The sequence below is a fragment of the Bos indicus x Bos taurus genome, chromosome 12 (assembly GCF_003369695.1).
Source record: "Bos indicus x Bos taurus breed Angus x Brahman F1 hybrid chromosome 12, Bos_hybrid_MaternalHap_v2.0, whole genome shotgun sequence".
Lineage (NCBI taxonomy): Eukaryota > Metazoa > Chordata > Mammalia > Artiodactyla > Bovidae > Bos > Bos indicus x Bos taurus.
Window position 1 is genome coordinate 71,630,510 of NC_040087.1, and position 21,351 is coordinate 71,651,860.

Sequence of the window (21,351 nt, forward strand, 5' to 3'; positions counted from 1 at the left end):
ATACCACAGGTGCTATCTTTTAATTATGAGAAATTCACATAACATAAGATTTAACCATTTTTTAAGTGGATAGTTTTGGTGTTCAGTACATTCACATTGTTGTGCAACCAAGCTTGAGATTTTTTTTTTTTTTGCCTCGTAAAACTGAAATTCTTACCCATTAAAAACAACTCCCCATTTCCCCTTCCCCAGTCCTGGAAACCACCATCCTACTTCCTGTCTTCTTGGATTTGACTACTCTAGGAATCTCACATAAATGGAATGAGAGTATTCATTTCTTTTGTGTCTGTCATCAGGTTTGTGATGTCATCAAGGTTTATCCATAGGTCAGAATTTTCTTCCTTTTTAAGGCTGAATAATACTTCATTGTAAGGATCTAGTTCCTTCCAACTTTTGGCTGCTATGAACATAGGTGTACCATAAATGCTACCTTAATATAAAGACACTAAGGGTATATTAGTGTGTGTGTGTATAAAAGTATATAATACACTAATACTAAAAGTATTATATATATACACTAATATGTATATTAGTATATTAAGTATATGTTAGTACATTAAGTATATGTTAAGTATGTATATTAAATATATATAATATATATTAGTATATTAGTATATATAAGGGTATATTAAGGGTACATTAAACTGAGGGTCTCGAAGATGCATTCAAGTTGACTCCAAAAATGAGATTTTCACCATCCAGATGATGGAGGGCCTGGGTCTCTGAGGCAGAGGACCAGTATGTGCACAGGGAACAGGGAGGACGTGGTGCTTTGGGAGAACCTGCATGCAGTCCCATTGCAGGGGGGTGTGTGTCAGACAAACTGGCTGCAGAGTAAGGTGGGGAAGAGCTCCTAACACCTTGTCTGTTCTGGTTTAGTGTCTTCTTCAAGACTCTGTCCTGGTCCCAGCTGAGGGCCTCAAGCTGAGTGCAGAAAGAACATCACCAGCAGATATGGATGCTGACAGGTCCAGGTCACAAGCCTCTCTGCCATCTTTCACAAGGATCTTCTCTGCTCCCTTCAATTTGCTTTTGACTTTGAGCCAGTCTTTAGACCCTACCTCTATCTGAGGCCCCTGGTTCCTCACTCCTGACTGGGTCATTATTGAGGCTCTTCTCTGGTGGACACAAGGTCACCTCACGGCCCCTGCAGGAGTGGACTTGAGGCTATGCTATGGTTCCAGCAGCAGCTCACACAGCCCAGTAAGGATCAGATCTGGGCTAAGAAAGAAGCAGTCTATTGGGGAGGGCAGGGGGGCAGCAGCTCAGTGTGGGTGAGTGGAGGACAAGGCTACAGGAAGGGCTAAGGGATAGGGAAGGAAGCTGCCACCAGAGGGCCACCATGGGAGGAGGAGGAGATCTCAGAAATACAAACAAGAAAAGATGGAAAGGAATGAGATATTGGAGAGTTAGGGCCAGGAAGACAAGGCTGACGTTCCAGACTTTGTATGAATAATCAGGTGTCACATATAGTGTCCTGAGTCAGGTTAAGATGGAACCCCAGAGCCCATCAACCACCATGAGGGAGCTCACAACACAGGGGAAAAAATTGCTGGTATACCCATGCCATGGTCAGTTTCCAAGAAAGATCCACCTACAATGTCACTGATATAATCTGCATCCATTAGGAGCAAACAGTCCCCCTGACATAGTGGTAAGGAAGCCAAGAACAGATGTGGTGCTAAATCTTTAGCTGGATTCAAAGAGGCGAATGGCTTAAACTAACCTTTTCTCTTGAGTAAATGGATGTTTCCAGGTTCCTCAATACCAGAGGACTGTCCGAGTTATATCTGAAGTTCACACTGAAAAAGGAAATCCTTCCATCTGGGGGCCAGAATGGTGGTGGACGATACTCAAGTTCCCAGGGCGCTTCTTTCTCAAGGTCTGTATATTCAATTACCCTTTCTACTGACATCATCTGAAAGACATATGACATCACATGAGTTAGTATCAGAGGATCTAGTTTATAGGTGTTCAAGATTGTAAATGAAACCTCCTGCTTTTTTATGGTTCAGAATATCTCAGGTCTCAACATCCACAAAGGACAGAAGTAGGAGTCTGATGAGGCCTTGGATGATTTGCAAACTTGCTCATCATCTTCAACACTTTTACACATGACTACTTCCTTCAACTTTATATAAAAGCTAAAAAAAATAGAGAAATGAATGGTAAGATTTTATTGATCCACCTTTCACATCTAAATAAAAAAAAAAATACAAGAATTTTTTGAAAGAGAAGAACACTTATGGACATCAATCAGTGTGTGTGGCTACAGAAGGGCCACGTGTTACAGATGTCCAGAACTGGACAGTCATCAAACATCATTTTAATAATTAGTCACTTCTACTCTGTTAGAAGAAATAAATGGAGAAACTTCATTTTTATTGTTTTCTCCCTTTAGGAGAAGGTACAAATATTCAAAAGTGTATAATTTACTTAATGACTAAGGCCTCTTCAGTTCAGTTCAGTTCAGTCGCTCAGTCATGTCCGACTCTTTGCGACCCCATGAATCGCAGCACGCCAGGCCTCCCTGTCCATCACCAACTCCCAGAGTTCACTCAAACTCACGTCCATTGAGTCAGTGATGCCATCCAGCCATCTCATCCTCTGTCATCCCCTTCTCCTCCTGCCCCCAACCCCTCCAGCATCAGAGTCTTTTCCAATTAGTCAACTCTTCACATGAGGTGGCCAAACTATTGGAGTTTCAGCTTTAGCATCAGTTCTTCCAAAGAACACCCAGGACTGATCTCCTTCAGAATAGGACTGGTTGGATCTCCTTGCAGTCCAAGGAACTCTCAAGAGTCTTCTCCAACACCACAGTTCAAAAGCATCAATACATCAGTGCTCAGCTTTCTTCACAGTCTAACTCTCACATCCATACATGACCACTGGAGAAACCATAACCTTGACTAGACGGACCTTTGTTGGCAAACTAATGTCTCTGCTTTTGAATATGCTATCTAGGTTGGTCATAACTTTCCTTTCAAGGAGAAAGCGTCTTTTAACTTCATGGCTGCAATCACCATCTGCAGTGATTTTGGAGCCCAAAAAAATAAAGTCTGACACTCTTTCCACTGTTTTCCCATCTATTTTCCATGAAGTGATGGGACCAGATGCCATGATCTTAGTTTTCTGAATGTTGAGCTTTAAGCCAACATTTTCACTCTCCTCTTTCACTTTCATCAAGAGGCTTTTTAGTTTCTCTTCACTTTCTGCCATAAGGGTGGTGTCATCTGCATATCTGAGGTTATTGATATTTCTCCCGGCAATCTTGATCCCAGCTTGTGCTTCTTCCAGCCCAGCGTTTCTCAAGATGTACTCTGCCTATAATTTAAACAAGCAGGGTGACAATATACAGCCTTGATGTACTCCTTTTCCTGTTTGGAGCCAGTCTGTTGTTCCATGTCCAGTTCTAACTGTTGCTTCCTGACCTGCATACAGGTTTCTCAAGAGGCAAGTCAGGTGGTCTGGTATTCCCATCTCTTTCAAAATTTTCCACAGTTTATTGTGATCAACACAGTCAAAGGCTTAAACAACCATAACTCCACACCTTTAAGAGCACATTTTGGGAGAGAGCTTATCCTACCAGAGAGAAGGGCTCTCAGCAAATTCAGGTGCTCAATACACACACGAATAAGTGACAAAATGGAGGGGAGGGGTGGAGGAACATACTAATTAAATAAATTTTAAAATACTGGATTCTTTTCTTTTACCAAAAATAAGAAATTACCCATTAAGAAGCAAAGATAAACTAGCTGCTAAGAAACGAGCTTATGTTGTCTCCAGAATTTCAGAACCTCTCTCCTACAGAGACATTTATTGTATTTGAAGACAGTTTGTGATGAATATAAAACCCTCTGACATGACATACATATGTGGGAAAATATGTATATATTTTTATTAACTTTAAGCAGATGGAAAGTGAAAGTCGGTCAGTCATGTTCTGCTCTTTGCAACCCTATGGATTGTAGCCTGCCAGACTTCTCTCTCCATGGGGATTCTCCAGGCAAGAATATTGGAATGGGTAGCCATTCCCTTCTCCAGGGGATCTTTCCAACCCAGGGATAAAATCTTTCTCTTTTGTGGCTCCTGCATTGCAGCCGGATTTTTTTACCATCTGAGCCACCAGGGAAGCCCTTAAGCAAATGGAGGAGAACATAAAAAAAACTTTGTAAGATAATGTAAAAAAAAAAAAAGTTTTATTATTTTATGTAAGAATTGCTTTTAGGCCATATAACAGCAAGGAGACCTGAAAAGGCTAAGAACAGAAAAATAAACATCACCATGTTCTCAACTTCAGCACTTTGCCTGACGCACCACTGGAACATCCTCGTGAGTACTAGAGAGAGAGACAGGACCAGGCCAACCTGCCCGAGATCCAAGGCTAAATGAGGAAGAAGAGGAATAAAATTAGTCTACTTCTCAACCCCTCACACAGGTCCTTCTGTCACTTTAGAAAGATGACTCCTTTATTTTTATGATTTTTATTGGAGTATATAGTTGATTTACAAAGTTGTATTAGTTTCAGGTGTACAATAAAGTGAATTAGCCAGATATATACATATAATCTGTTCTTTTTAAATTATTTTACCAGATATGTCATTACATACAGTCCATACCCCATGGACTGTAGCCTACCAGGCTTCTCTGTCCATGGGACTTTCCAGGCAATAGTACTGGAGTGGATTACAATTTCCTTCTCCAGGGGATCTTCCCAACCCAGGGATTGAACCCAGGTCTCCCGCATTATAGACAGACGCTTTACCATCTGAGCCACCAGGGAAGTCAATATATGTCATTACAGAGTATTATATAGAATCCCCTGTGCTATACAGTAGGTCCTTTTTAGTTATCTATTTTATTATATAGTAGTGAGAAGACTTCTTTATAATATTTAAATCATTTGCATGTAATGATAGTATCATTCATAATATTACTTCTGCTGCATGAGACAATAGTACAGTAGGAAAAAAAGAAAAAAGAAAAAAACGCTATGAGGGACTTCCCTGGTGGTCCAATAGCTAAGACTCCGAACTCTCAATGCTGGGGGCTCGGGTTCAATTCCTGGTCAGGCAACTAGACTCCACATGCCACAACTAAGAGTTCACGTGCTGCAACTAAAGTCCTGCCTACTATAACTAAGACTGAAGGTCCCACATGCCCAGCTAAGACCCGATACAGCCAAATAATTAAGTAAATTTTTTTAAATATGAATTTAGAAAGACCTAACAAAGCTGTGGTTGTTGTTAAGTCACTAAGTCATGTCTGACTCTGGTGACACCATAGACTGTAGCACTACAGGCTTCCCTGTCCTTTGTTATCTCCCAGAGTTTGCTCAAATTCATGTCCATTGAGTTCGTGATGCTATCTAACCATCTCATCCTCTGTCACCTCCTTCTCCTGCCTTCAATCTTTCCCAGTACCCAAGGTCTTTTCTAATGAATCAGCTCTTTGAGTCAGGTGGCAAAAGTATTGGAGCTTCAGCTTCAGCATCAGTCTTTCCAGTGAATATTCAGGGTTGATTTCCTTTAAGATTGAATGATTTGATCTCCTTGCTGTCCAGTGGACTCTCAAGAGTCTTCTCCAACACTACAACTTGAAAGCATCAATTCTTCAGCCCTCAGCCTTCTTAATGGCCCATATTTTACATCCATTGACAACTCTTACATGACTACTGGAAAAAACATAACTTTCACAATATGGACATTTGTTGGCAAAGTGATGTTGCCGCTTTTTAATATTCTGTATAGATTTATCATAGCTTTCCTTCCAAGAAGCAAACGTCCTTTTCTTTTCTTTTTTTTTATTTTATTTTATTTTTAAACTTTACAATATTGTATTGGTTCTGCCATATATCAAAATGAATCTGCCACAGGCATACACGTGTTCCCCATCCTGAACCCTCCTCCCTCCTCCCTCCCCATACCATCCCTCTGGGTCGTCCCAGTGCATGAGCCCCAAGCATCCAGTATCGTGCATCGAACCTGGACTGGCGACTCGTTTCATATATATTATACATACTTCAGTGCCATTCTCCCAAATCATCTCACCCTCTCCCTCTCCCACAGAGTCCAAAAGACTGTTCTATACATCAGTGTCTCGTATACAGGGTTATTGTTACCATCTTTCTAAATTCCATATATATGCGTTAGTAAACGTCTTTTTATTCATGGTTGCAGTCACAGTTTGCAGTGATTCTTGGAACCCAAGAAAATAAAATCTGTCACTGCTTTAAATTTTTTCCCATCTATTTGCCATGAAGAGATGGGACTGGATGCCATGATCTTAGATCTTTGAATGCTGAGTTTTAAGCCAGCTTTTTCACTCTGCTCTTTCACTTTCATCAAGAGGCTCTTCAGTTTCTCTTCACTTTCTGCCATTAGAATGGTATCATCTGTATATCTGAGGTTATTGATATTTCTCCCAGCAATCTTGATTCCAGCTATGCTTCATCCAGCCTGGCATTTTGCATGATGTATTTTGCACATAAGTTAAATAAACATAGTGACAACATATAGCTTTGTCATACTCCTTTCCCAATTTTGAATCAGTTCATTGTTCTATGTCCAGTTCTGATTCTTCTTTAAATGCTTTCAGGTTCTCAGGAGACAGGTAAGATGGTCTGGTATTCCTATCTCTTTCAGAATTTTCCACAGTTTATTGTGATCCACAGAGTCAAAGCCTTTCAACATAGTCAATTAAGGAGATGTTTTTTCTGGAACCCCCTTGCTTTCTCTATGATTCAATGAACGTTGGCAATTTGATCTCTGATTCCTCTGCCTTTTCTAAAACAAGCTTGTATAGTTGGAAGTTCCCAGTCCACATACTGTTGAAATCTTTGAAGGATTTTGAGTATAACTTTATTAGCATGTAAAATGAGTGCAATTGTATGATAGTTTGAACATTCTTTGGCATTGTCTTTCTTTGGGATTGGAATGAAAACAACTCTCAGTCCTGTGGCAACTGCTGAGTTTTTCAAATTTTCTGGCATATTATATGAACAGCATCATCTTTTAGGATTTGAAATAGCTAAGCTGGAATTCCATTACCTCCACTAACTTAGTTCATAGTGATGCTTCCTAAGTTCCATTTGACTTCACAATCCAGGATGTCTGGCTCAAGATTAGTGACCACACCATCATGGTTATCCAGGGCATTAAGATCTTTCTGGTACAATTTTTCTGTGTGTTCTTGCCACCTCTTCCTAATCTCTTCTGCTTCTCTTAGGTCCTTACCATTTTTGTCCTTTATCATTTAATCCCACCTGGAGTGAGATACACTTGACAGTATAATATAGTTGAGGATGCCATTGTTCAGATTTTTGTCCTTATACTACAATTATCATTATGTAATTTCACTTTCTACATCCAGTGTAGCTGCAGTTGAAATCACAAACACAAGGCAATGGATTCTAAGAGCCAGTGCTTTTAAATCTAAAATATTACTTTCATTTTTCCATTATTAAAGACTGTAATTCAGGGCTATTCCTATGGTATAGTGAGGGGTGGTGAATTCATGCCACACAATCCAACAACTTCTTATCTGGGACCCACACAGCAGTGAGGATACTGTTTTTGCTATAGAGAATCTTTCTCAGACCCCTACAACCAAGGATTCCAAGTAACCCAAAAGCTAAAACCTAAAACCTAATCTGTACAAAAAGCTTAATAGTAAACCTGGTTCTTTCCATCCAGCTATAGGACACTACCTAGGATGTTCAGAGGTCATCTTGTTACAGTTATGTAGATCTCAACCCATTCAAAGAAAGATAAAAAGATAAAAGATCTCAATGAAGACCTACTGTAAACAAACAAGCAAACTACTCAAAAGCAATCTACAAATTCAGTGCAATCTCTATCAAATTACCAACGGCATTTTTCACAGAATTAGAACAAAAATATCTACATTTTGTATGGAAATACAAAATACCATGAATAGCCAATGTAATCTTGAGAAAAACAAAGAAGAAAAATGAAGCTAGGAGGAATCATGTCCCCTGTCTTCAGACTATACCACAAAGCTACAGTAATTGAAACAATATGCTACTGGCACCAAAAACAGAAATATAGATCAATGGAACAGGACAAAAGTCCAGAGATAAACCCATGCACCTGTGTCACCTATGAGAAAGGAAGCAAGGATATACAATGGAGAAAGACAGTTTCTCTAATAATTGGTGCTGGGAAAACTGGACAGCTACATCTAAAAGAATAAAATCAGAACACTCCCTAAGACCATAAACAAAAGTAAACTCAAATAGATTACAGACCTAAATGTAAGACCAGACACTAGAAAACTCTTAGATGAAAACATAGGGAGAACCCTCTGACATAAATTGCAGCAAGCTTTTTAACCCACCTCCTAGAGCAATGAAAATAAATAAAACACAAACAAACGGGACCCAATTAAGCTTAAAAACTTTTACACAGCAAAAAAACAAACAAACAAAGACAACCTGCAGAATGGGGGGAAATATTTGCAAATTAAGTGACTGATAAGGGGTTACTCTCAAAAATATATAAACAGTTCATGCAGTTCAATATCAAAAATAAATAAGTAAACAGCCCAATCAAAAAATGGGCAGAAGATTAAAACAGACATTCTCCAAAGAAGACATACAGATGGCCAAAAAGCACATGAAAAGATGGTCAACATCTCATTATTAAAGAAATGAATATCAAAACTACAGTAAAAAAAAACATTTTTTAAGCAAAAAACTTACAGTGAGGTTTCACACCAGTCAGAATGACCATCATCAAAAAGTCTACAAACAATAAGTACTGAAGAGGATGTGGAGAAAATTAAATTAGTACATGTAAATTAGTCCATGTAAATTAGTCCAGCCACTATGGAGAACAATATGGAGGTTATTTTAAAAACTAAAAATAGACACACAAAAAGATGCCAGGATTCTTGGCCTCTGGAGGAGAAGAATTCAGTCCAGGGCCAGAGACGAGGCTTGATCGCTCAGAACTTGTGTGTAATAAAGTTTTATTAAAGTATAAAGGAGATAGAGAAACTTCTGAGATAGGCATCAGAAGGGGTCAGAAAGAGTACCCCCTTGCTAGTGTTAGCCATGGAGTTATATACTCTCTAATTAGTTATTACAGTTAATCAAAAGAATGTCTGGAGGTTGTAAAGACCTCAATAGGTCTACTCCCATAATTTGCACCTTAAGATAACAGGATTAGCCAGAAGGTTTTTTTCCAGAGACTGTCCTCAAGCAGGATACATTATTATATAATCCTAAGGAATGTAGAGGGACAAAAAAAGTTTGTCCTTTCTTCCTCCTTAAGAATTCCAGACCCCTCTCTCCTTGGGGACCCCTGGACTTATCAATCTGCCTAGGAATTGACTCTCTCACTACTAAGATCCAGCAATCTCACTCCAGGGCCTATATCCAGAGAAAACCATAATTTATAAGGATACATGCACCCTAGTCTTCACTGCAGGTCTATTTACAACAGCCGGGACATGGAAACAACCTAAATGCCTGTCAACAGAGCAATGGACAAGGAAGATGCGGTACCATATATACAATGGAATGTTACTCAGCCATAAAAAAGGGCAAAATAATGCCATTTGCAGCAACATGGCTGGACCTAGAGATTTGCATACTGAGTGAAATAAGTCTGAGAAAAGTAGAATATGATATTGCTTGCAAGTGGAATATAACAAAAGGCTACAAATGAACATATCTAAAAAACAGAAGTAGAGTAACAGGTGTAGAAAATAAACTTATGTTTACCAGGGGATATGGGAGGGGAGGGATAAATTGGAAGACCGGGACTGACACATACATACTACTATATATAAAATATTAAAATAGATAATTAATAAGAAACTACTGTAAAGTACAGAGAACTCTGTAATGATCTATATGGGAAAAGAATCTAAAAAAGAGTGGATATATGTATGTGTATAGCAGATTGACTTTGCTGTACATCGGAAACTAAGACAACAGTGTAAATGAACTATACCCCAATAAAACTTAAAATAAAAATGAAAGAATGGCCTGAGTGAGCCAAAGCAGGGGCCCAAGGCACCACAGGTCTGTTGCAGCAGGCATGTCATACCTGGTCTTTGCTCCTGAAGATTCCAAAAGTCAAAACCAGAAATTCTTTTCTAAAGGACTATTCATTTGAAGTATTAATCAAAATGCAAATTACTAAAAAGAATACAGGCACCCCAATATTCATGGGGTATGGGAAAAAAAAATCTTTTAAAAAAGTGAATATATGTATAACAGATTCACTTGGCTATACACCTGAAGCCAACACATCATAAATCAAACATTTGCCAATCAAAAAAATATTTTAAATTATCTCAACAAGGACTTACTGTAAATAAATAATTAAAAGTAAAAAAAATGATAGAAGTTCTCATCAAGACATAAATTACTTTACATGGACACACTGTGGAGTCTCCTGCTGCAGACATTTTAATACAACTCATTAGAACCAAAGAGTATATATTAGACAAGATGACAACAGTTTAATAACTACAAACAAAGCTATCAAATGCAAACATACCACAAATATTCACATGTGTACTTACATTCTACCAGAATCAGGGCCCCAAAGGCAACAACAGTGACAAAGATGGCACAGATGACATCCAGATACACAGCGAGCCATCGGGACGTCGTCAAAAGCAGGAACCAAGCCTCTGCATTTGTAAACCATAATAAGTGTAATACATAAACAGAAAAAACATGTTAGCTGCTTCTCATGAGGGAGAGCATTTTCTTAGTTAAGCTACAGAAGATTTTACACAAGGTAGGACAGCAAAGTTACACACCTGTAACTTCAAAGGAACCTAAAGATTCCAGAAAACTAGGTTCAACACAAAACAACATATGAGACACGGAGGAATCAGTCCAGGAAGCATGCTTTGAAAACTTCAACCCACGGGTTATCAAGAGAAATACCATCATAAGAAAGAAGTTGGAAAAACATCTCATTGGTGTGTTCCCTGCAGTGCTGGGCCTCAACATGAAGATCCTCCTCTCAAAGGGTCAGCTGTTCCCAGCTCTGACAGCAGAGAGCACAGCTCACACCATTTCCAGCACCTTCTGCCCTCACTACAGGGCCTGCAGTGGTTATTCTTAGGAGTCAGTGTCCACATGACCATCAGCTAACAGGGTCTGTATGTGACTTTCAAATGCCATGTTACCTTCAAAATATATTAATGATTGGAAAGTTTGGCCAGGATTTTATATACTTAGAAGAAATTCTGAATTTTCTACCGAGATGGAAAACAAACAAACAAACTTCACTGATACAAAGCATACTCAAGTGGGTAGCAAATCAGGAACTTATTTTCCCCAACACTTCTGCTACCCTCAATCTATGCTCTCAAAAGACTTGGCAAAGCACACCCTGAGGGGGGAAGAACAGCCACCACCTGGTTCTGAAAATAAAGTTTTATTGGAATACAGCCATGGACTAATGTATGATCTTTGCCTGTCTTTGTGCTACAATGACAAAGATGAGTAGTTACAATAGAGACAGCACACAAAGCCTACAATATTTTCTATCTGGACCTTTGGAAAAAGAAAAGCTTACTGAATCCTGCCTTAAAGAGACAGACATCCACAGGGCACAGTGATGGAAGGACAATGCAGGCCAGTCAGGGGAGAAAAGCAGGGCTGTGAGGGGGAAGAGGGGAGCACAGAGGGGATGTTGAGAGGAAGGAGTGGGGGAGGCATGTGTGCAGAGGGCAACATGGGCTAACACACAGAGAGGCGCTGGCCAGCCAGGCTACCTGAGACAGAGGTCAGGCCTCAGAAGGGAGCACATCCCATCCTTAGAAATCATCTCCAGAAACTTACAGACCTGAATGCAAATCCTGGTATGCATCAAACAGCTCCTGAAACTTCTGTTCAGCTTTGTATGCCCGGATGGTCCAGAGTCCCCGGAGAGAAGATGCTAAGTGGGAAAACACCGGGCTCCGAGCTGGGGAAGCAGAGACAGACACACATCAGAGAAAGTCAGGGAGGCTGGATGCGAGGAAACCACTGCCTCCCGGGCTCTGAGGTCACACGTCCTACCAAAGGGAATCCTCCATGCGACCCTCAAATTCCTGCTCACACCATGCTACACTTTAATGACCTGGGAATGAGAGATTCTCTTTGAAACTATCTTTGATCAAATTCAAAATCCCAGCTAGATTTAGATAAAGAAATTCTTTACTGGTTCTTTCATCAACATCCTCTCAAATATTTCTCCCTCCATATTCTTCTGGTATCTTTCCAGGTGGAAATTGCTCACAATTTATTAAAAGTATAGTGAAGTATAGTTGATTTACAATAATCTGCTAGTTTCAGGTATGCAGTATAGTCATTCAGTTCTTTTCTCTGATTATATTCCATTATAGGTTATTACAAGACACTGAACAAAATTCTCTGTGCTTTACACTTAATTCTTGTTATCTATTTGATGTATTAATAGTAGTGTGTCTATTAATCCCATGTTTCTAATTTGCTCCTCACTCTTTCCCAATGCCCTTTGGTAACCACAAGTTTGTTTTTTTATGCCACTGAGTCTATTTCTAGTTTGTGTATAGATTCATTTGTATTATTTTTAGATTTCATGTATAAGTGATATCATATGTGTCTTTCTCTGACTTTCTTTACTAAGAATAATACTCTCTAGATCCATCCATGTTGCTGCAAATGGCAATATTTCTTTTTTTTTCCCCATAGGTGAGTAATTATCATTCACTAATTTTTTAACCAGTAGCATTTTAAACTTTAATTCCTCATTAGAGTCCTCACCACACTGAATTTTGATGAGCTACCTGTGCATTGATTCCACCTTAGATGAGTAACCAAGGGCTGAGATAGAGTCAGTGCATCCCCCACCCTGGACCGGAGCCAGACATAGGACAGGAATGAGATGAGTAAGAAAGTGGACAGTCTGCCACCTCCCCCATCCTGGGACTCTCCCTGCACCTGCGCCAGGATTCTCTGTATGGGTCACGGAGCACCTGGTTCTGCACTGCCCTTGTGCCCACAGGACCTGGCAGATGAGGAGCCTTTGAATAGTCTTGACTTCTGCTCCAGGAACATGATGGATGTTTTTATATCTGCCTGCTGGACACCTGTCCTGTTGTTTGGGGGGCACTGTGGCCTGTGATACTCACATCACCCTTTTAGAATCTGACAGTGGCCTCAGTGTCCATCTTTTGAGTGACTTCATGTGGTTGGGGGCCTGATGTCACATGACTTCCCATTCATTTCCTGCCATCTTCTCTAAAAGCACACTGACCATGAGCACCAGGGTCAGGCTCTTGCCTGTCAGGGAATAGCTGGGCTGCAGGCTGCCAGACAGGGAGGACCCTTACATTTCTCATTCCCCACCATGAATGAGGATGCAACTTGCTATTGCCAGGGGCACATGGTGAGCCTCTGACCTCTGTCTGGAATGAGTGATAACTTGAGCTGTATCAGCAGGAAATACTAACATCACTTTGTTACCTGTGTGGGTTCTAGAGAAGACCTGTTAGTACAACTAGGTTGTTTATGGGAAGTTAGTAATGCATCTTACATGAGGCTACAGAGATTTTATAAAATGATAGGGGAAAGAATCCAGGGGGAAACTCCAAACTGTTTTCAGATCCTCACTCCTTAGTCCAGTATCTGAATGCTGGTCTGGTGACAGTTCAGTCAGTAGAGACGTGTACCTGGGCACTGCACATTTGGAGGGGTTGAGGTACAAACAAGTAAAGACACAGAACCTCCTCTCGTGTTTAGTGTCCCCAGTTCTATAAAGAAGGAAGGAGCAGGGGTGGTCCTAAGATGGCAGAGGAATAGGATGGGGAGACCACTTTCTCCCCCACAAATTCATCAAAATATCATTTGAATGCTGTACAAATTCCACAAAACAACTTCTGAATGCTGGCAGAGGATGCCAGCCACTTAGAAAGGCAGCCCATTCTCTTTGAAAGGTGGTCACCTCTATCTCCTCCCTACCTCTTCTCTTCTCTGCCTAAATCTGTTGGATCTCTTTGGGTGTTCTAGGCTGTGGAGAACACGTAGGGAACTGATTACTGGTTAGATTGGTCTCTCTCCTTTTGACTCCCCCTCTTCTCCTCCTGGTCACCTCTATCTCCCTCCTCCTTCTTCTCTTCTCCATGTAACTCTGTGAACCTCTCTGGGTGTCCCTCACTGTGGAGAATCTTTTCATCATTAACCTAGATGTTTTATCATTGGTGCTGTATGGATGGGAAAGTCTGTATGGATGGGATGTAAGAATAAGACTGAAAGCCAGAGGCAGGAGGCTTAAATCCAAAACTTGAGAACACCAGAAAACTCATGGAACACTAATCAACAAGAGCTCATCCAAAAGCCTCCATTCCTACACTGAAACCAAGCTGCACCCAAGAGCCAACAAATTTCAGAGCAAGACATACATAACAAGCTAATTCTCCAACAACATAGGAACATAACCCCAAGCATTAAAATAAAGGTGGCCAAAAGTAACACCAAACCCATAGACATCTCAAAATTCACTACTGGACACTTCATTGCACTCCAGAGAGAAGAGATCCAGCTCCACCCACCAGAACACTGACGCAAGCTTACCTAACTAGGAAACCTTGACAAGCCACTCGTCCAACCACACTCCTAGGGAGGAACCCTCATAATAAAGAGGAACCACAAACTTTCAGCATACAGAAAGGCCACCCCAAACACAGCAATCTAAACAAAATGAAAAGGCAGAGAAATATTCAGCAGGTAAAGCAACATGATAAATGCCCACCAACCCAAACAAAAGAGGAGGAAATAGGGAATCTACCTAAAAATGAATTCAGAATAATGATCTGAATGATCAGTAAAAATGATCGAAAATCTTGAAAACAAAATGGAGTTACAGATAAATAATCTGGAGACAAGGATTGAGAAGATGCAAGAAAATTTTAACAAGGACTTAAAAGAAATAAAAAAGAGTCAATCAATAATGAATATGCAATAACTGAGACAAAAGCACTCTGGAGGGAACCAACAGTAGAATAACTGAGGCATAAAATAGGATAAGTGATGTCAAAGATAGAATGGTAGAAATAAATGAAGCAGAGAGGAAAAAAGAAAATGTATTAAAAGAAATGAGGACAATCTCAGAGACCTCTGGAACAATGTTAAACGCCCCAACATTCGAATCATAGGAGTCTCAAAAGAAGAAGACAAAAAGGAAGGCCATGAAAAAATACTTTAGGAGGTAACAGCTGAAAAATTCCCTAAAATGGTGAAGGAAATAGCCACCAAAGTTCAAGAAAACTAGAGAGTCCCAAACAGGATAAACCCAAGACAAAACACCCCAAGACACATATTAATCAAATTAACAAACATCAAACACAAAGAACAAATATTAAAAATATCAAGGGAAAAGCAACACATAACACACTAGGGGATTTCCATAAGAATAACAGCTGATCTTTCAATAGAAACTCCTCAGGCCAGAAGGGAATGGCCAGACATACTTAAAGTGATGAAAGAGAAAAACCTACAACCCAGATTACTATACCCAGAAAGGATCTCATTCAAATATGAAGGAAAAATCAAAAGCTTTTCAGACACTCAAAAGCTGAGAGAATTTAGCACCACCAAACCAGCTCTTCAACAAATGCTAAAGGATCTTCTCTAGACAGAAAACACAGAAAAGGTTTATAAACTCAAACCCAAAACAATAAAGTAAATGGCAATAGGATCATAATTATCAATAATTACCTTAAATGTAAATGGGTTGAATGCCCCAACCAAAAGACAAAGTCTGGCTGAATGGATACAAAAACAAGACCCCTATATATGCTGTCTACAAGAGACCCACCTCAAAACAAGGGACACATACTGACTGAAAGTGAAGGGCTAGAAAAAAATATTTCATGCAAATGGGGACCAAAAGAAAGCAGGAGTAGCCATACTCATATCAGATAAAATAGACTTTGAAATAAAGGATGTGAAAAGAGACAAAGAAGGAGTTTCTCAAGTGCACACGGAACCCTCTCCAGGATAGATCACATCCTGGGACATAAATCTAGCCTTGGTAAATTCAAAAAAATTGAAATCATTTCAGTCATCTTTTCTGATCACAGTGAAGTAAGATTAGATGTCAACTACAGGGGGAAAAAAACTATTAAAAATACAAACATATGGAGGCTAAAAAACACACTTCTGAATAACCAGAAAATCACAGAAGAAATCAAAATACCCATAGAAACAAATCAAAATGAAAACACAACAACCCAAAACCTATATGATTCAGTAAAAGCAGTGCTAAGGGAAGGTTTATAGCAATACAAGCTTACCTCAAGAAACAAGAGAAAAATCAAATAAATAACCTAACTCTACACCTAAAGCAACTAGATAAGGAAGAAATGAAGAACCCAGGGGTTAGTAGAAGGAAAGGAATCATAAAAAATAGGGCAGAAATTAATGAAAAAGAAACAAAGGGGACTATAGCAAAAGTCAACAAAACTAAAAGCTGGTTCTTTGAGATGATAAATAAAACAGACAAACCATTAGCCAGACTCATCAAGAAAAACAGGGGAAAGAATCAAATCAACAAAATTAGAAATGAAAATGGAGAAATCACAACAGACAACACAGAAATACAAAGGATCATAAGAGATTACTATCAGCAACTATATGCCAAAAAATGGACAACTTAGAAGAAATGGATAAATTCTTAGAAAAGTATAACTTTCCAAAACTGAACCAGGAAGAAATAGAAAATCTTAACAGACCCATCACAAGCACAGAAATGGAAACTGTATTCAGAAATCTTCCAACAAACAAAAGCCCAGACTTCACAGGTGAATTCTACCAAAAATTTAGAGAAGAGCTAACACCTATTCTACTCAAACTCTTCCAGAAAATTGGAGAGGAAGGTAAACTCCCAAACTCATTTTATGAGGCCGCCATCACCCTAATAACAAAACCAGACAAAGATGCCACAAAAAGAGAAAACTACAGGACAATATCACTCATGAATATAGATGCAAAAAATCCTCAACAAAATTCTAGCAAACAGAATCCAACAACATATTAAAAAGGTCATACATCATGATCAAGTGGGATTTATCCCAGGGATGCAAGGATTCTTCAATATTCATAAATCAATCAATGTGATACACCACATTAACAAATTGAAAGATAAAAACCATATGATTATCTCAATAGATGCAGAGGAAGGCTTTGACGAAATTCAACATCCATTTATGATAAAAATCCTCCAGAAAGCAGGCATAGAAGGAACATACCTCAACATAATAAAAGCTATATATGACAAACCCACATCAAACATTATCCTCAATGGTGAAAAATTGAAAGCATTTCCCCTAAAATCAGGAATAAGACAAGGGTGCCCACTCTCACCACTACTATTCAACATTGTTTTGGAAGCTCTTAGCCACAGCACTCAGAGAAGAAAAAGAAACAAAAGGAATTCAGATTGGAAAAGAAGAAATAAAATTCACTGTTTGCAGATGACATTATCCTCTACATAGAAAACCCTAAAAACCACCAGAAAATTACTAGAGCTAATCAATGAATATAGTGAAGTTGCAGGATATAAAATTAACACACAGAAATCCCTTGCATTCCTATACACTAACAATGAGAAAACAAAAAGAGAAATTAAGGAAACAATTTCATTCACCATTGCAATGAAAAGAATAAAATGCTTAGGAATAAATCTACCTAAAGAAACAATAAGACCTGAATATAGAAAACTATAAAACACTGATAAAAGAAATCAAAGATGACACAAATAGAGGGAGAAATATATCATGTTCATGGATCAGAAGAATCAATATAGTGAAAATGAGTATAGTATCCAAAGCAATCTATAGATTCAATGCAATACCTATCAAGCTACCAACGGTATTTCCCAGAGAACTACAACAAATAATTTCACAGTTTATATGGAAATACAAAAAACCTCGAATAGCCAGAGCAATCTTAAGAAAGAAGAATGGAACTGGAGGAATCAACCTGCCTGACTTCAGACTATACTACAAAGCTACAGTCATCAAGACAGTATGGTACTGGCACAAAGTACCATAGATCAATGGAACAAAATAGAAAGCCCAGAGATAAACCCACGCACCTATGGACACCTTATCTTTGACAAAGGAGGCAAGAATACACAATGGAGAAAAGACAATCTATTTTACAAGTGGTGCTGGGAAAACTGGTCAACCACTTGTGAAAGAATGAAACTAGAACACTAACACCATACACAAAAATAAACTCAAAATGGATGAAAGATCTAAATGTAAGACCAGAAACTATAAAACTCCTAGAGGAAAACATAGGCAAAACACTCTCCAACATAAATCACAGCAGGATCCTCTATGACCCATCTCCCAGAGTAATGGAAATAAAAGCAAAAATAAACAAATGGGACCTAATTAAACTTAAAAGCTTTTGCACAATGAAGGAAACTATTAGCAAGGTGAAAAACAGCCTTCAGAATGGGAGAAAATAATAACAAATGAAGCAACTGACAAAGAAATAATCTCAAAAATATATAAGCAGCACCTGCAGCTCTATTCCAGAAAAATAAACGACCCAATCAAAAATGGGCCAAAGAACTAAACAGGCATTTCTCCAAAGAAGACATACAGATGGCTAACAGACACGTGAAAAGACGCTCAACATTACTCAATATCAAAGAAATGCAAATCAAAACCACAATTAGGTACCATCTCATGCCAGTCAGAATGGCTGCTATCCAGAAGTCTACAAACAATAAGTACTGGAGAGGGTGCAGAGAAAAGGGAACCCTGTTACACTGTTGGTAGGAATGCAAACTAGTATAGTCACTATGAAGAATAGGGTGGAGATTCCTTTAAAAACTTCAAATAGAACTGCCATATGATTCAGCAATCCCACTGCTGGGAATACATACTGAGGAAATCAGAATTGAAAGAGACACATGTACTCCAATGTTCACTGCAGCACTGCTTACAATAGCTAGGACATGGAAGAAACCTATATGTCCATCAGTGAATGAATGGATAAGAAAGTTGTGGTACATATACATAATGGAATATTACTCAGCTTTTAAAAAGAATGCTTTTGAATCAGTTCTAATGAGGTGGATGAAACTGGAACCTGTTATAAAGAGTGGAGTAAGTCAGAAAGAAAAACACCAATACAGTATATTAATGCATATATGTGGAATTTAGAAAGAGGAGCTACCCCGCATCTGAGGTTAGGTGTGGCGGCCGAGAGGAGCTACCCTAGTCCAAGCCAGGGGCGGCGGCCGGGAGGACCTACCCCACCCCCAAGGAGTGGTGGCTGCGTGGGCACAGGAGGGCCTAGAGGAGCTATTCCATGTTCAAGGTCAGAATGGGCGGTGGTGAGGAGATACCCCGTGTCCAAGGTACGGAGCAGTGGCTGTGCTTTGCTGGAACAGCCCTGAAGAGATACCCCACGTCCAAGGTAAGAGAAACCCAAGAAAGATGGTAGGTGTTTCAAGAGGGCATCAGAGGGCAGACATACTGAAACCATACTCACAGAAAACTAGTCAATATAATTACACTAGGACCACAGCCTTGTCTACTTCAATGAAACTAAGCCATGCCCATGGGGCCACCCAAGATGGGCGGGTCATGGTGGAGAAGTCTGACAGAATGTGGTCCACTGGAGAAGGGAATGGCAAACCACTTCAGTATTCTTGCCTTGAGAACCCCATGAACAGTATGAAAAGGCAAAATGATAGGATACTGAAACAGGAACTCCCCAGGCCAGTAGGTGCCCAATATGCTACTGGAGATCAGTGGAGCAATAACTCCAGAAAGAATGAAGGGATGGAGCCAAAACAAAAACAATACCCAGTTGTAGATGTGACTGGTGATAGAAGCAAGGTCCCATGCTGTAAAGAGCAATATTGCATAGGAACCTGGAATGTCAGGTCCATGAATCAAGGCAAATTGGAAGTGGTCAAAGAAGAGATGGCAAGAGTGAATGTCGACATTATAGGAATCAGCGAACTAAAATGGACCGGAATGGGTGAATTTAACTCAGATGACCATTATATCTACTACTGCGGGCAGGAATCCCTAAGAAGAAATGGAGTAGCCATCATGGTCAACAAAAGAGTCTGAAATGCAGTACTTGGATGCAATCTCAAAACGACAGAATGATCTCTGTTCATTTCCAAGGCAAACCATTCAATATCAGAGTAATCCAAGTCTATGCCCCAACTAGTAATGCTGAAGAAGCTGAAGTTGAAAGGTTCTATGAAGACCTACAAGACCTTTTAGAACTAACACCCAAAAAAGATGTCCTTTTCATTATAGGGGACTGGAATGCAAAAGTAGGAAGTCAAGAAACACCTGGAGTAACAGGCAAAATTGGCCATGGAATACGGAATGAAGCAGGGCAAAGACTAATAGAGCTTTGCCAAGAAAATGTTCTGGTCATAGCAAACACCCTCTTCCAACAACACAAGAGAAGACTCTACACATGGACAACACCAGATGGTCAACACTGAAATCAGATGGATTATATTCTTTGCAGCCAAAGATGGAGAAGCTCTATACAGTCAACAAAAACAAGACCAGGAGCTGACTGTGACTCAGATCATGAACTCCTTATTGCCACATTCAGACTGAAATTGAAGAAAGTAGGGAAAACCACTAGACCATTCAGGTATAACCTACATCAAATCCCTTTTGACTATACAGTGGAAGTGAGAAATAGATTTAAGGGACTAGATCTGATAGATATAGTGCCTGATGATCTGTGGACTGAGGTTTGTGACACTGTACAGGAGACAGGGATCAAGACAATCCCCATGGAAAAGAAATGCAAAAAAGCAAAATGGCTGTCTGAGGAGGCCTTACAAATAGCTGTGAAAAGAAGAGAAGTGAAAAGCAAAGCAGAAAAGGAAAGATATAAGCATCTGAATGCAGAGTTCCAAAGAATAGCAAGAAGAGTTAAGAAGGCCTTCCTCAGTAATCAATACAAATAAATAGAAGAAAACAACAGAATGGGAAAGACTAGAGATCTCTTCAAGAAAATTAGAGATACCAAGGGAACATTTCATGCAAAGATGGGCTTGATAAAGGACAGAAATGGTATGGACCTAACAGAAACAGAAGATATTAAGAAGAGGTGGCAAGAATACACAGAAGAAATGTACAAAAAAGATCTTCACGACACAGATAATCACGATGGTGTGATCACTAGCCTAGAGCCAGACATCCTGGAATGTGAAGTCAAGGAGGCCTTAGAAAGCATCACTATAAACAAAGCTAGTGGAGGTGATGAAATTCCAGTGGAGCTATTCCAAATCCTGAAAGATGATGCTGTGAAAGTGCTGCACTCAATATGCCAGC

General features: G+C 39.5%; 1 protein-coding gene across 1 annotated transcript in view; it reads right to left on the reverse strand.

The window, feature by feature from the left end:
• Positions 1–1,583: 1,583 nt before the first annotated feature.
• Positions 1,584–21,351, reverse strand: part of LOC113902127 (multidrug resistance-associated protein 4-like) — a 197,462-nt gene continuing 177,694 nt past the window's right edge. The window contains exons 24-27 of the mRNA XM_027557082.1: positions 11,838–11,957; positions 10,558–10,668; positions 4,284–4,384; positions 1,584–1,918 (exon numbers count right to left, since the gene is read on the reverse strand). Coding sequence (XP_027412883.1) covers positions 1,700–1,918; positions 4,284–4,384; positions 10,558–10,668; positions 11,838–11,957 — 551 coding nt within the window. The 3' untranslated portion in view covers positions 1,584–1,699. The remainder of the gene's footprint in view (positions 1,919–4,283; positions 4,385–10,557; positions 10,669–11,837; positions 11,958–21,351) is intronic.